General features: G+C 39.1%; 1 protein-coding gene and 2 non-coding genes across 3 annotated transcripts; 1 reads left to right on the top strand and 2 right to left on the bottom strand.

The window, feature by feature from the left end:
- Positions 1-762: 762 nt before the first annotated feature.
- Positions 763-2,839, bottom strand: LOC109177460 (protein FAR1-RELATED SEQUENCE 5-like). The gene is made up of 2 exons (XM_019326855.1): positions 2,568-2,839; positions 763-2,170 (listed from the first exon to the last, which is right to left on the bottom strand). Exons 1-2 carry the CDS (start codon positions 2,837-2,839, stop codon positions 763-765), a joined length of 1,680 nt encoding a protein of 559 aa, XP_019182400.1.
- Positions 2,840-12,126: 9,287 nt separating this feature from the next.
- On the top strand, positions 12,127-12,199 carry TRNAR-UCU. The gene has a single exon. It is a non-coding gene; the product is annotated as a tRNA-Arg (tRNA).
- Positions 12,200-13,596: 1,397 nt separating this feature from the next.
- TRNAK-UUU lies at positions 13,597-13,669 on the bottom strand. Its single transcript has one exon. It is a non-coding gene; the product is annotated as a tRNA-Lys (tRNA).
- Between the last annotated feature and the right edge of the window lie 2,645 nt (positions 13,670-16,314).

The following is a 16,314-nucleotide window of genomic DNA, read 5'->3' as shown; positions in this document are numbered from 1 at the left end:
GTTTTCTAAGCTTCTTTTTTTTTTTTTTTTTTGTTTGTTTTTGTGGTAGCTATACTCGGTGTACCCTTGACTTGTGGGATCTTTAAATAGCTTCCATTTTTTGGTTTTATTAGTCAGTTAGCCCCACTGTATGTTGGTTAGTACTGTGATCCAAACTAAGTGGCACTATTTTCAGTTTTGTCTCTAGATGTAGCAGGTGATGGGTGCATGTACGTGTTCTTATGTGTGCACGGGTACTATAATATATATTCTTATTCGGGTAGGTATGTACGTGTTAGTGTTCACAGTAGTGAAATATTTTGTTTCTCTCTTCATCTTTGGGTTCCTATATAATGATTTTGTTTCTATCTTCATCTTGTGATTTTATTACGGCATAAACATTTACTACCGAACTAAGAATAAGAACCAAGGGATTGCAGAAATTGGGGAAAAAATAAAAATCCATGTGCACACAGTTGTTCATATGTATGCATGCATATCTAAATACCATTGCGTAATTTCCAAAATCATGGTTTCCAGTAATTTCATGTAGGCGTATGTGATTATTGATTGATATTAATAATAATACTACTACTTACAATAATACCTAGTCATAATAATATTTGTAAAACTAATTTTAAGATCTTTAATAACAGTAATAATTTTCTTAGAGATAAAAAAATAACAGTAATAATAATGGGTGTGTGTCATGCACACACATATAAGTATGCATGGTAAAATAAATTTGTCTTTCATTCTATTCAACTACATGCGTGTCTATTTCTATGGGAGTTCTTTGTTTTCAACGCAATTTCTGCTGTCGTGCCCTGGCTTGTCGCAGGTAGCGCACTTCCTCACTTTTTTCTTGTTTTTCTCACATGCTTTTTCTTTGTTGCTCTTCAATCTTTTTCCACTACCTTTGTTCTTTGCTACACTGGGTGTCTTGATTTGTATTTCACTAGGTGCGGTAGCATTGACTATTGATTCTATTACTGATTGGGGGGTGGCACTGGGATTGCAATGTTGGGTGGCACTTTGTAATGTTGCTTTTAGCTGTTGCAATGTTGTCAACATTGCCTCCATTTGGTCTGGCCATCCATTAGCTAAACCCATGCAATTGTAAAATTCATTCCAAAGTTTGTTGGCAACGGTTCTTCTTTCATTTCCCCCATGCGTATTACTTGTTGCCTTCCACACTATATCGTACATTGGTTGTGCATCCGCATCTCTTGTCCAGCGAGGAACAATATACCTCCCCGGTATTTCTTGTACATCTTCGTCCTTGAAAACGGCCAACACATGCCTACACAGGATTCCTACTCTATTGAATTTATTGCAGCTGCATTCGGTAATTTGAGTTGTTTCTTGGTACGTTACCTCAAATAGCTTTTTACCTGTTTCTTGCACAATGTACTTCCGGGCACCATCGTCCATGGTCTTGTTGGTGATTTTACAATTGAAACTTCCTTCCCATAACTCTGGTTGGAACTCGTAGAAGATTTCTATGGTGTATACTACAGCAGCTTGGCGTTCTATGGCCATAGGGGTCTTTGTTTCAGGGAATGAACCTTCACACCTCGCGTTCAACTTGTTTTGGTTATGCCTTTGTTCTTCTATGGCCCTGTTGTATTGCATGAGGAACTCTACCAGACTGTTGTGGTGTTTAGTGAATTTTCCAAAATAACTATTTTCTGATTCTGAACGAGATGTTGTTTTGAGTAGTCCTCCCATGAATATGTCTTGGAAATAAGCGGGTATCCATGTTTCCTTCGCCTCGTATAGTTGACTGAACCATCTGTGGTCGACAAGGTTGTAATCTGTCATTACTGTTGCCCATCTCCTCTCAAATTCTGGGGCCCTTATTGTTTCATCCCATACTGTATTGTTGATTGCCTTTTTAAAATCACTATTGTTTGCCAATGCAGTTCCCACCTTGTCTCCTAGTTTTGACATTATGTGCCACATGCAGAATCGGTGTTTTGTTTCTGGCATAATGTTTGGTACTGCCACCTTTAAAGCAGGGTCTTGATCCGTTATACAACATCTTGGAGTATGTCTCATTGCGGTTTTAAAGCTTTTCAGTAGCCACGTGTATGATTGCACATCTTCTCTCGCAATGAGGCTTGCTCCAAAGGTAATGCATCTTTTGTGGTTATCTACTCCCGTGAAGGGTACGAAGACGAGCTTGTATCTGCAATGTTAATGAAAAAGCTCTAGAATTAGTTCATGCACACATTAATATTCGGTCATGCACTCACAGCGTTCTGTCTAATATTCGGTTATGCACTCACACTGTAATAAATATACATGCACACACAACGCTCAGCCTTGGATAAGAATTCCCCCCCCCCCCCCCCCCCCCCCTCTAAATTGGATCACCAGTGTTAAAACATATAACCAGATACTATTTAATTTATAAATTAGTTGCAGTTAATGCATGAAATTGGTGGGTGTACAATTTCTTTGCTACCCATGTAGTTGATCATAATGTGCTCTCATTCTGTGATTTTAAACATTTTTATGTGCATGAACTCAACTATTTTAGTAACTTACTGAAAGTCAACATGTTAAATGTGTGTAATGTGTACCTGTTTGTTCTGTATGTTGCATCGAATGACATCACATCCCCGAAGCATGCGAAATTCTTCCGAGATACCGCATCCGTCCAAAACAACCTACACAGTTGCCTCTCTTCATTAAGGTCAAAATCAAAATAGAAATCCGGGTTCGCCTCCTTGTTTTTGAACATGTCTTCTATGACCATTTGTGCATCCGCCCCCGCGATATATGCTAGCAAGTCACGTCTAAAATTGCAGAAATCAACGCATGTTGCCCCTATATCGGTAAAACTGCCCACCATTTCTTTGTATAACCTCCAAGACTTTGTTGAACCAATATTTGCCCTAGCGCAGTTTGCTATGAAGATTTTGTGTCCAATGTCGAGCTTTCTATTTATTTTCAAGAATGGTCTTGCGATGTCTGAACGTAGGCAGTGTGTGTGTTGAAGCTCTATGGCATGGACTTTGTAACCTTTGGTTTTGCCCTTGGTTATCACGATCTTGGCTTTACATCCGACTCTGTTAGACACCCGTCGTCTTTTTTTAACTCCTGTGCTGCTTCCCATGTCGGTGCTTGCGGTTTTATCCTTTGTGTTGGGATTGAATCCTTCGCGGGAACATACAATGTGTTTTATTGTCACTTTCCCTTCCCTGTTCTTTCTCAACGTGGTGTGTCTGATATCAAACCCGGCAATGGTTGCGTATGCATGGTAGAATTCTATTCCTTCTTCTACTGTTTGAAATTGTTGGCTGACATAGGGTGTGCTTTCATCTGGACAAATAGGGAACCACCGTTTTGTTCCCTTTGGTAATACAACCATGTCACACTCTGTTAGTCCTTCTACGTTATGGTCTTCAGCTATACAAACAAAAGGGTTATTGCGTTAACGATATTTGTTCCGTAAGTCACTGATGCTTCAGATAGTATTACAGAAAATGTAATCAGAAACAAATGAAAATAATGCACACATTCCCTTCCAAATATCCCCACGTGACAGGTCGGCAAGGGTGTGTACAGTCACCCTACTGTGTGTGCACAGGTGGAGCTACGGGGGTGCATGTAGCGTTAATGAAATCTAAATTGCATGAAGCGTAATTAAATCTAAATCAAATTTCCTTAGCCTTAATTGCATCTAACTTGCATAGCCTTAGCACAGTTTGGTGTCAGATGATGAATGGCAGAGGTCCATTACCAGATGTTTAAACAAGTAATTGTTGTTACTAGAATGTACATATACATTGCTGGGTGCACAGACGCCGCAAACCGTGTGCACAATCTCTTCAGAACTTTCTCCTACGGTTCTGATTTATGCGGATTTGTGTTAACCCGATTCACAATATTCGACTCTCAGTAATTCGCATTCCTTTTGCCCCCGAAAAACAGTTATGAACATACAAATCACAAAAAGGGGATGCGGCAATATTGGTTACATACAAGTCAACAAAATTAAAAACTTACAATACTTACGTACCTGGGTTTTCACCTTCAATGTAGTCTGGGTTTTGGTCGCAATTTCTTGGGTGTGTCTCGTCCATGGTGTCTGGGATTGCTGCGGATAATTGCACGACCGGAGGACTTTCGATCGGATGATTGCACGGCCGGGAACTTTCGAACACTGGAGATGCGTTACTAATGTGTATTCTATTAGTACTATACTTGCTCTCCTAATTTCTTGCATTATATGCCGATCATATCTCTTTTCCTTAATTACATTGTATACGGTTTCCCATTATTGCCCTTGTATTCACTAATTCAGAATCTTCAATTAATTAGTCTCATTGCATCTTATCCATCCATCTAAACACATCCTAAGGCTATATTTTGTCCTCAAGTTTGTATTTTAAGGGGGTTTGCATGTGAATGCTTCCCTATATATATATATATATATATATATATATATATATATATATATATATATATATATATATATATATATATATATATATATTTGGATCTAGTGATACCACTCTAAATAGGTGAGATCGTGAGATTCAATCCTAAGCATCAATTATGTTATTTTAACGGTTCAAATTATAGGTTTTTTTAATTATCACGCGTTGATCTTTTTAATGCTTAGGGGTCTTTGCTTAATTTTGCAATGCTATTAAATTGTTACCATATAGACATTGAGATTTCCTTCTACAATGTGTACACTGCGTATCTAGTTTCCCAGCTTCATCGCCTACCAGTGTCGTGCCGTTACCCCTGTCCTCTCACCTTCTGGATTCTCGCCGTTTCTCCTACCAGATTCTTCTTCTCGTCGTTCTCCTACCGGATTCTCTATGACCGGTTCTTCCATCCGAGTCTCCTAACTGGGGTCTTTTTTGTTTCTACCGAGTGCGACGCCAGTGATCCTTTTTTTATTTGTTTTTTTAATGTATATAATTTTTTTTTCTGGATGGAGGTGGCGTTCACATCGCTGGCTTCTTCGCATCATCAGCTTCTTACGCCAACCATAAGATCAATCATCGGACCATCGCCACCGGAGCGTAGGGGGCTGGGGTCCATGGTATTAAGGTGTGTTGTCGTAGGTTTGGTTGGTCAATTCTTTTTTAATTTATGCTTTAACAAATCTTCTTAGGTATCTAGTCAGGGACGAGCTAGTGGAACTGGACCAGGGAGGATCTTGGTGATGAGCCAGTCCCAAGTAGAGACTCATAGCCTCGAGTTAGGTACCTATCTAATTGGATTAAGTGCTCTTATAATCTTGCTTAGCTTCTTGTTTTGGAATAAGAATAAACATGTGAAGTGACCCTAGCTTGACTAAAGCTTTAAGAACTAGAATCCGCTATAAAAGAAATAATGGAAGAACAATTAACAATTTTGGAAATAAGTAAATAAGAACTTCTAATCGGGATTAGGAATGGAAAGGCGTGTCTACTGAGTGAGACCACATGAGAAAGATTTATGACTTAGTTGGAATTTAAGTGTGGACGGCAACGGGAAATTTTTTTAAGTTTTGTAATGGATTGCCCGAAAGATCAAAAATTTTGAGGCTAAGAAGAAATGAGGAAATATTTAAGTTAAGTGGCGAGGGACCAATGAAAGGAAATCGCGGAACATCGCGACTCCTTTTTGGGAGGTAGTAGAAAACGCGTTAGGACCGGGAACCGTTTCAGTTTTCGCTCGCGATAAGGTTTGAGCTACGGACCTGAACGCGAAGTCACGCCCAAGCCCGTGCCCGAAGAAATAACGGAATGAAGTAGCGGAGCGCATCTGGGGCCGCCAGTGTGGCGGATCCACCCGACAGATCATGCCAAGCTCCGCCCGAGAGAAATAGAGGTAGCGGATCTACCCGGTGGACCTCCTCTAGGTCCGTGACCTAGCACCTTTGGGGGCATTTTTTATTACCCCTCCCCCCCCCCCCCCCCCCCCCTTACCCAATTAAAATACCCAAAAACCCTATTCTTCTTCTTCTTCCCCTCGGCAGCACGCTATTTTCCCCCCCAAACTCACTCCCTATCATCTTTTCATTCTTTCTTCTCCTTGAACACAAAATTCCATCCACCCACTTCAAGAAACCCAAAGAAAATTCCTTTTTACACTTCTACTCACCCCTAGAAGTCTACCAAGCTTAAGGATTTTATCATTAATGGCAAAGGGAAAGCAACCCATGGAAGAGGGAAACAATGAGAAATCAAGCTACTCGGTGATTGGAGGTAAAAATTTCTTCCCGGAATACTTTTCCGATGAATTGAACTTTATGCTACAACATCAAGGATTCTTGAACAAATTTCTAAGGGTGAAAGAAAATGTGTACCCGGACTTAGTTAAAGAATTTTATAAGAATTTGGGCACTAAAGTGAAGAAAGGAGTTACCAATCTTAACTCCAATGCGAGAGGAGTCAAGGTAGAATTAACTCCCCAAAAGTTGGCTAATTGGTTTGTTTTACCTATGGAGGGTGTGGATACCTATTGATGGAATAGTCACGGAGCAGGTTCGGAGCGGAGTGATACGGAGCGGTTCGGACCCGACATCCACGGACTACCCGTGACGCGTGGCGAACCGCCCCGGGGTCGGCCAACCACCCCGGGGTCGGCCCGGCGTGGGGTCGGCTCGCCGTCCAGCCGACCTCCACGAGCTCGGCCTCGACCTCATGGGCTCGGCCACGTGGGCTCGGCCGAGCCCATGGTCGACCCCTTGGCCGAGCTCTGTGCTCAGCCAAGGACCGGGTCCTCGCGTGGAGCGAGTCTCGCGGTCACCGTGTACACAACTGCCACGTCCGGCCGACCGATATGGCTGTCCTCAGGTCGACCGACCTCTAAGTTGGCCGTCGCGGTCACCGTGTACGCAACCACCACGTCCGGCCGACCCGGTATGGCCGTCCTCGCGTCGGCCGACCCTGCGTTGGCCGGCCCTGAGGAGGCTGGCCCCGCGGTGCCCGAGTACCTGATCTCGCATGTGCCCGTGCTCTTCCACAACTCAGGGTAGGATAATTGCTCAACAAAATTCATTATTCCATTACGAACGAAAGCAAAACATTATTGTGGAGAGCCAGCCTGTTATTGGGGAGGGGGTAGGCCGTACAAATGTGCTTCTACTGGTAAAATTTCAGCAAGTGCTCCGAGTTCCACACCCTGTCCACCGTCTTTCCCAATGGGGTCCTCAACTTGTAGCTGCCCTGGCGTACTATGGCTTCGACCACATATGGTCCTTCCCACTTCTTGGCCAACTAGCCTCCGTCTTGGGGTCGGCTTGCCTCCCTCCTCCAGAGGACGTAATCGCCGACCTGAAAATAGCGGGGCCGGACTATGTTGTCGTGGTAGGCCTTAGTCTGGCGCTGGTAATTTTCCGCACAGACCATGGCGTCTTCCCTTCTGTCGTCAATGAGATGGAGGTCGGCGGCGTAGTGTTCCTCATTAAGGTCGGGGTTGTACACCGTGACCCGATAGGATGGTATCGCGGCTTCGGTGGGGGCCCGTGCTTCGAACCCGTATGCCAGAGCAAACGGTGTCTCCTCAGTGGCTCTTCTTGGGGTGGTGCGGTATGCCCATAGGATGGTGTCCAACTCTTCCACCCATGTACCTCCGACCGCGTCCAGGTTCTTCTTGATGCCGTGCACTATAGTTCTATTGGCGTTCTCCACCTGTCCGTTTGCCTGCGGGTATGCCACCGCCACGCGGGTGTGTTTTATGTACCATTGGTCGCAAAACTCCTTGAATTCTTTGCTCTCAAATTGCCGCCCGTTGTCGGAGATGATTTGCATGGGGACCCCAAAGCGGTACAAAATGTTCCTTTGTACGAACTCCGTGCACTGGGTGCTTGTGATGGTGGCGAGGGGTTCCGCTTCGACCCACTTTGTAAAATAGTCTATGGCGACTATTATGTACTTCCTTTTCGCGGACCCCATGGGTAGGGCCCCGACTTTGTCGATTCCCCACCGTGCTGATAGGCGTGTAGATGGTTGCTGGCCGACCAGGCTCTCCGTGGAAGTGCTGGCAGGTCGGGCACTCCCGGGCGTACTCCACGCACTCCTTGGCCATCTTTGGCCAAAAGTACTCTTGCAATAGGGCCCTCCTTGCCATGGCGAAGGCTCTTTGGTGTGCTGCGCAGGTGCCCTCAAGTATCTCTTCCTTGACGGACTAGGCTTTGTCTGGGTATAAACTCCGGAGGAGGGCGCCGTTATAGGACCTTTTGTAAAGGGTGTTGCCAAGGAGGACATATGTTGGTGACCTCCTCTTGACTGCCTTGGTGGCCGCCTCGTCTGCTGGCAGGGTACCCATTCTCTTGGACTCCACCAGGTGGTCTAACCAGCAGGCTGGACCTCTAGAGGTCTTCAATCCGTGCTATCTTAGAGACATGCTCCGGGGTGCCGAGGCCGAGCTTAGAGAACAAGTCCGCGTCCCCGTTTTGGCTTCGGGGTACCTGCAAAATTTCGTAGAGGGTCAATTGACCTAGGACCTGGAGTACCACGACGCGGTATCTCCTCATCCTATCTTCGTTGGCTTCGAACTTGCCGGTCACCTGTCCGACCACCAGTCGGGAGTCACACCGCACCTTCACCTTGGAGGCCCTTAGGCCCAACGCGAGCCTGAGGCCGCCCAGCAGCGCCTCGTATTCGGCCTCGTTGTTGGATAGCTTAAAGTGGAAGTGAAGGGCGTAGTAGGCCCGGAACCCCTCCGGGGTTACGAGGACCACCCATCCGCCACACCCCTTGGGGCCGGACGAACCATCCGTGGACAGGGTCCACCAATCCTCCTCATCGCTCCGGGCTAGCTTGGTGGCCTCTCGGGCGATGCACTCGACTATGAAGTCAGTGAGCGCCTGCCCCTTGATCGCGGGTCAGGGTTTGAACTAGACGTCGTATTGGCTGAGCCGCATGGACCACTTGACCAACCTGCTTGCGGACCCCGAGGCCCTTAATACTGCCTCGAGGGGCTGGTTGGTGAGGACCCACACAGGGTGTGCTTAGAAGTAATGGCCGAGCTTCTTATATTAATTGGGGTGTGTATGTAAATGATATTATATTAATCGAACGAATAGTGCTATTACAAAGGTTCGGGACATGTAATAACGATACAAGTGTTATTAGAAAAGTAGAAGATGATTAATCAGGACACCGGGGGGTGTTTTTATACCCCCCGGCCGCTACGGGCCCTGGGTCTGTAGCGGCCGGGGGTATAAAAACACCCCCCGGTGTCCTGATCAATCATCTTCTACCTTCTGACTACAATTGTATTGTTATTACACGTCCCGAACCTCTGTCATTCCATTCCATTCCTTTGCCTTGTGAAATGCATGCTCCCGTATACACTCATGCACAAGTTGTTGCACGACAATGCACACACCACCGTAAATAACAATTCTGGTAAAAAACCCAAAGAAAAGTAATTTTACAATCTTTTTTTCTTCTTAAAAATAAATCAACAACATGAATTCGCGCACACACCTAACACAATCCTGTCCGTCATCATTTTCTTCACTGGGTCCTACACCGCACACACCAGCAAAATATGTAATATTTTTAAATAGTTAAAAATACATGGAGTAACTGTTCGACCACATTCCTTTATATTCTTTAAAAATAATATAAAATATGTCATCACATCACGCTCACACCAAATTCAAATTCTAAAAATAAAAAACATACACAAAACAATCATGATTTCACGCTATCACCAAATAACAATTTTGTAATTTTAATAAAATAAAAATAATAATAATAATAATAATAATAATAATAATAATAATAATAATAATAATAATAATAATAATGATGATGATAATAATAATAATAATAACAACAACAACAACAACGGCGTGTTGTAGCACGCGGCTCAGTAACTTGCACATGCTCAACAACAGTCATGCACACATCACCGTTACTAAACAATTTCGGTAAAAAAATTAAAAAAATAAAAGAAAAAAAAGTACATTTATGTAACAATTTTAAACCCAAAAAAAAAAACACAGTTGCATTGACCATTATATTAGAATACGCACACGCCTTACCACAACTATACAGACACGACCCTCAAAGTCACATGCCCAACTGCATTCTTTTATTAAAATTTAACATAAAAATGTGAATGATTCAAACTCACTCTAACTGCCAATTATTTTAAAACTAAAACAAAAATTAAAAAATTAAAATAACACCGACATGCACACGTTATTGCACATCTACGCACACACCAAAGTAACTTACAACTCTGGAGCACAAAAAATCAAAAGAATATTACTATTAGAATCTTTATTCTTTAAACAGGGAACCAAAATTATGAAATCTCGCACACAACAAACACTAATTTGGATTTAAAAAAAAAAAAAAAAAAAAAAACTAAGCCTCCATCAATACAATTTGCACACGCCATAGAATCGACAAAAAAAAAATACAAACAAACAAACAAACCATATTACTCTTTAATTTTTTTTCTTCAAAAACAAACCAACAACATGAATTCACGCATACACCAAATAATAATTTTGTTAAAAAAAAATGAAATGCCCCAAACTCTAACTTCGAATTATTTTAAAACTAAAAAAAAAAAAAACACTATCATGCACACGCTATTGCACATCTATGCATACACCAAAGTAACTTACAACTCTGGAGCACAAAAAACCAAAAGAATAGTACTGTTACAATATTTATTCTTTAAACATGAAACCAAAATAATGAAATCACGCACAGAACAAATACTAATTTGGATTTTAAAAAAAGAAAAAAACAAAAAACAAAAACAAAGAAACACAAAGCCTCCATCCATACAATTTGCACACGTCATAGCATCGGCAAAAAAAAAAATAAATAAATAAACAAGTTATATTACTCTTTAATTCTTTTTCTTCAAAAATAAACCAACAACGTGAATTCACACACACACCAAATAATAATTTTTTTAAAAAAAAATGCAATGCCCCAAACACTAAAATTTGCACACGCCATAACACTTACACGCAAACACCACCGTACAAAAACACCTAAAAAAATATTACAGATGCACATACCCTTGTTTTTACTAGCCATTCGCAAGCTCTGATCTATTTTCGTTTTCAGCCTAGTCCACGCATGGTATTTCTTTAACAACTATGTACAAAAATTATTACTAGTTCTTACCATTTATATTGGCTCTAATATTAAGCTAAAGATTACAATTTAATTCTAACAAAAAAATAAATATAATACTACAAAAATTAATAACGAATCAAGAAAAAAAGTTTCGAGTACAGGAAATTTCTAATTAAGGATAACAAATTAAGGATAACTTTTCTAATCAAACACCCCATTTCATTTTTCTTTCTTCCTCCAAAAGTTCTCTCTATAGGAGATGGAGTCTTTCTCAATGGTTTCCCAACAAAACCCATATTCTCTCACAACAAACCGCGAAAGGATAACACTATTTTATCTTTTAAGTTAAACATTTTGATGTCATATGATACCATCTCACAGGTCTCAATCTGTGAGACAAGTTAATTAGGAGAATTTGAATCTTATGGTATATGGATTTAGTAATATTATTTACTGCAAATTATTCATTATAGAAACGGGGATAGAAATGCACTTTGCATTTTTCATTACACTAGAGCTTTTGTTGCATTAGTTAATATTAGTCTATACATGAAACACAAGTTTGTCTTATAATTCAAGAGCCCAATAATTGACTTAATCCATATTCAATAAGTTTGGCAAAAATGTATGCCACATCGCCTCACAAATCTTTATTCGTGAAATATTTATACTGGATAATTTATGCAATACTAATAAGAAATAAAAATATTTATTACTTATATAGAAAACGGTAATACTTTTAATGAAAAATGTATTACTTTTACATTTTGATTTTAAAATATTACATTTTTCCTTATAAGTGACAAATATTTGTCAACATTACATTTTTTTTTTTGAATAAAAAGAAAGTATTACTTTAAGGAAAAATGTAATACTTTTACATCAAAATGTTAAAGTATTACATTTGTTATCAAAAGTATTGCATTTTTTTTTTATAAGTAACAAACACTTTATTCTTAATTAGTATTATTTTTTTGTATTACATTTACATATTGACCCCAGTGGCCCGACCCGTGTGTGTGTGTGTATATATATCGTAGGATAAATAACGTTTGTTTGCACATGTAATTGGCTAGCGCCCATGGCTTAATGGATAAGGCGCTTGACTTCTAATCAAACGATTGTGGGTTCGAGTCCCACTGGGCGTGAATAAAGATGTCTTTGTGATAAGACACTCTCACATAAGTGTGATCTAATAAATTTAATTGGTTTAGGTTTTAAGTTCAACTCCTTGTGAGAGCGGTTTTTTCGCAATTAATTATAGCCAGCATATGCTAGTTTATCTTTTGCCGACTAAGATCACAATGCAAGTTTCACATAGAGCACACATTTAGATAATGGTTGTACCATTTCCCAAACTCAAGTATATAAAACCAATATTTGATTTTTGATTAATTCCAATTTTAGAATTTAGAATTTAACTATGGTGAAATTCAATTGAATTCAAAATCTTAAAGCAATCATTATTGCGCGCATGGACCATGGTCCACACAATTGTATGAACCATAAATAAAAAGTACATTTTTTTATATACTAAGGGTACCTTATTTGTGTGTGTGTGTGTGTGTGTGTGTGTGCGCGTGTATATATATATATATATATATATATATATATATATATATATATATATATATATATATATATATATATATATATATATATATATATATATATAGGCGGGTTCAGGTGCGGCAGTGTCTTACGGTGCGGTTATTTCTTACGGTGCGGCAACACCAATAGTTTACCAAATATGCACCATCAACGTTAGGAAATACATCACACAAAACAGAGTAAACAGAGCCCTGCATCACCAAACACACACTATTAGGTGTGAGTAAAAACACCATACACTGTTCGGAAATACACCATTTGGGGTGGTGAGTTATATGGTGTGTTTTTTTGAGTCTGTGGTGTATTTTGTGATGTTTTATTACATTTCATTGGGGTGTGTTTTTATTACACTGTTGGTGCATATTGTTAACACTGTTGGTGTATTCTGGAATTTGACCGCACCGCCGCACCGTAAGACCCCGCCGCATATGAGCGCTCTTCTATATATATATATATATATATATATATATATATATATATATATATATATATATATATATATATATATATACACACACACACACACACACACACACAAATAAGGTACCCTTAGTATATAAAAAATGTACTTTTTATTTATGGTTCATACAATTGTGTGGACCATGGTCCATGCGCGCAATAATGATTGCTTTAAGATTTTGAATTCAATTGAATTTCACCCTAGTTAAATTCTAAATTCTAAAATTGGAATTAATCAAAAATCAAATATTGGTGTTATATACTTGAGTTTGGGAAATGGTACAACCATTATCTAAATGTGTGCTCTATGTGAAACTTGCATTGTGATCTTAGTCGGCAAAAGATAAACTAGCATATGCTGGCTATAATTAATTGCGAAAAAACCGCTCTCACAAGGAGTTGAACTTGAAACCTAAACCAATTAAATTTATTAGATCACACTTATGTGAGAATGTCTTATCACAAAGTCTTTATTCACGCCCAGTGGGACTCGAACCCACAATCGCTTGATTAAAAGTCAAGCGCCTTATCCATTAGGCCATGGGCGCTAGCCAATTACATGTGCAAACACACACATACGGGTCGGGCCAATTCGGTCAAATATGTAGATGTAATACTCAAAAATGCAATACTAATTAAGAATAAAGTGTTTGTTACTTATAAGAGAAAATGCAATACTTTTTATGACAAATGTAATACTTTTAAATTTTGATGTAAAAATATTACATTTTTCATGTTGGCAAATATTTGTTACTTATAAGGAAAAATGTAATACTTCTAAATCAAAATGTAAAAGTATTACATTTTTTATCAAAAGTATTACAGTTTCTCATATAGATAATAAATATTTATTCTTTATTAATATTATATTATTTAGTATAAGTGTCTCATAAACAAATATTTGTGGGACGGTATCACATACGTTTTTGCCAAACTTATTGAATATGGATTAAGTCGATTATTGGTCTCTTGAATTATAAGACAAACTTGTATTTCATGTATAGACTTTAATGCCAAGTACCTTGTGCTCAGATTGCACCTTTGTGACTCTTCTTGAGGGAAGGTTACAGGATCATACTCTGGTAATGGGGTATTGACTCTTTAAGTTGCAATAGTTAAATAAAGTATATAGAACATATATTACCTTGCTATCCCCATTTCTGTTCCAGATCCACAAATTTTGAATCTCGTTTTTGTCCCAATTCTAATGATAATCCTCGTGAGATAGGAAAATATTGACATCCATAGTCAACATATCATCTATATGGAGTACTTCATTAAGTTGTCTGCACGGATTTAGCTCATTGATTTAGTAAACAGTATTTAAGAGAAAGAGACTAAAGTTCGAATCTCAACAGCAACAGTGCAATAATTATGTTCAAAGTAAGCAGATTTCTTGTGCGCATCTGTATTTGACCATGTTTACTGAGTCATCAGACTGGAGTTGTGATTCAACTTTTGGACGAGGAGTACTTCCTTAAGGAGAGATTAAATTGTTTAATATTTTAATGACAATTAAAGATCAAATATGTGCCTGTCGGAATATTTATTACAATAAGGAGGCTAGTAAAGTCTTGTTTGACAATGGAGTACTTTTTGTGGTCCTTTTGCCTAACCTTTACATTTGTTTAATTTTATAAGTTTGCAATAAATAAAGTAGTTGATCCATCTAATTTCAAACGTTGTTCGTATTTTTTAATTTTTATTTTCTTTTGTAATAAATAAAGTAGTTGATCCATCTAATTTCAAACGTTGTTCGTATTTTTTAATTTTTATTTTCTTTTGTATTTACAAAATTTTTTTTTTGAAATCCAATTGGTATACAATTGTAGTAAATTTAATTAAATCAAAGTATTAATCTTTTTTAGTTTAGTCCGATCAAAAGAAATTTTACTATATGTAATACTGCACACCCCTCTTAAATATTCCTTCGTAATATTCATCTTCAATATAGCACTATCTAATTGAATTTTTCTCTATTTTAGTACTAAATAGATACATATTTTAATTCATTTAGTGTCAGCGAATTTATATTCATTAGTGGTTCATAAATTAACCGACTCCACCACAGATAAAAACTAATTCTAATTATTATTTTATTAGTAATCAAAGACCATTTTATACCTTTCAAAAAAAGACCATTTTTTAAAGGAAAAGAAAAAAGATCAATCAAATAATATGCATAAGAATGTGATATTAAAAGATAATTTAGAAAGAGATATAACATCACTAAATTTGTTTACTATCCTCTGAAAAGGCTACACAAGCTAGAAGAAATTCAAAAATGAGAACGTTCCTTTCCAACGGACAGATTCTCATTACCAGTTATAAAAGGATAAAGATTGCAGCAGTGGAAAGCAGAAGCAAGAATACAAAGAGCAGGGCTAAACAGAGCATACGAAAATCAAAAAAGCTTTCCATCTCAAGAGCTTAAATTGATATATTCTTAGTGAGATAAACACTCAGAGTGATACAGCGCTTACAAAGAAATATCCAAGTGTGTTAGAATCTTCATCAACTACAAGAGACTAAGCGCATCATTGAAGATCATCTACAGAAGTCTCAAGTTGGAAGCAAGGCAAACTTGTTTTGGAACAAAACAAGTAGAAGTTCTACCGGAGCGTAGAAGTCGGGGGAAAGTAGCACGGAGTTGTGAAATCCTGGATTGTCACACGGAGTTGTGAGATCCAAAGCAGCAGTGTTTTAGGCACTGGGCATGATTAGTGCGGGCTTTGTGATCAAAGCACTAGATCACGGAAGGAGCGTTTCTACCGGAGCGTAGAAGGCGGGGAGGAAAGTAACGCTGAGTTGTGAAATCCTGGGAAAGTAGCGCGGCGACGTGAAACCTGAAGCAGCAGTGTTGGTGGCACTGGGCGTGATTAGTGCGGGCTTGGTGATCGAAGCACTAGATCACGGAATTCATTGTATCTAGGGACCAAGTAGTGGTGGATATAGTGAATTGCTCTTGGAGATAAGAGCAAGTGGAGTAGGAGGATTACACCACCTCCGAACCACTATAAATTGCCTTGTGTTCTTTACTGCTTTCTTTACTTACTGCTCTTGCTTGCTTCTCACGAGGATAAACTTGACACAAATACACAAACACACCGTATCATTTATTATTTCCGCTGTGCACCAGACTCTAACAATCTAGTTAAGAGTTTTGGTTTCTCTGTTGCCTTAGCAATTGTTG

The sequence above is a fragment of the Ipomoea nil genome, unplaced genomic scaffold (assembly GCF_001879475.1).
Source record: "Ipomoea nil cultivar Tokyo-kokei standard unplaced genomic scaffold, Asagao_1.1 scaffold0176, whole genome shotgun sequence".
NCBI lineage: Eukaryota > Viridiplantae > Streptophyta > Magnoliopsida > Solanales > Convolvulaceae > Ipomoea > Ipomoea nil.
This window is presented reverse-complemented; position numbering and strand designations above follow the sequence as displayed.

Coding starts and splice junctions, on each gene's coding strand:
- LOC109177460 (XM_019326855.1), bottom strand. CDS start 2,839: ATGGTGGGCAGTTTTACCGATATAGGGGCAACATGCGTTGATTTCTGC. Junction 2,171..2,567: donor GCAACATACAGAACAAACAG/GTACACATTACA, acceptor TTAACATTGCAG/ATACAAGCTCGTCTTCGTAC.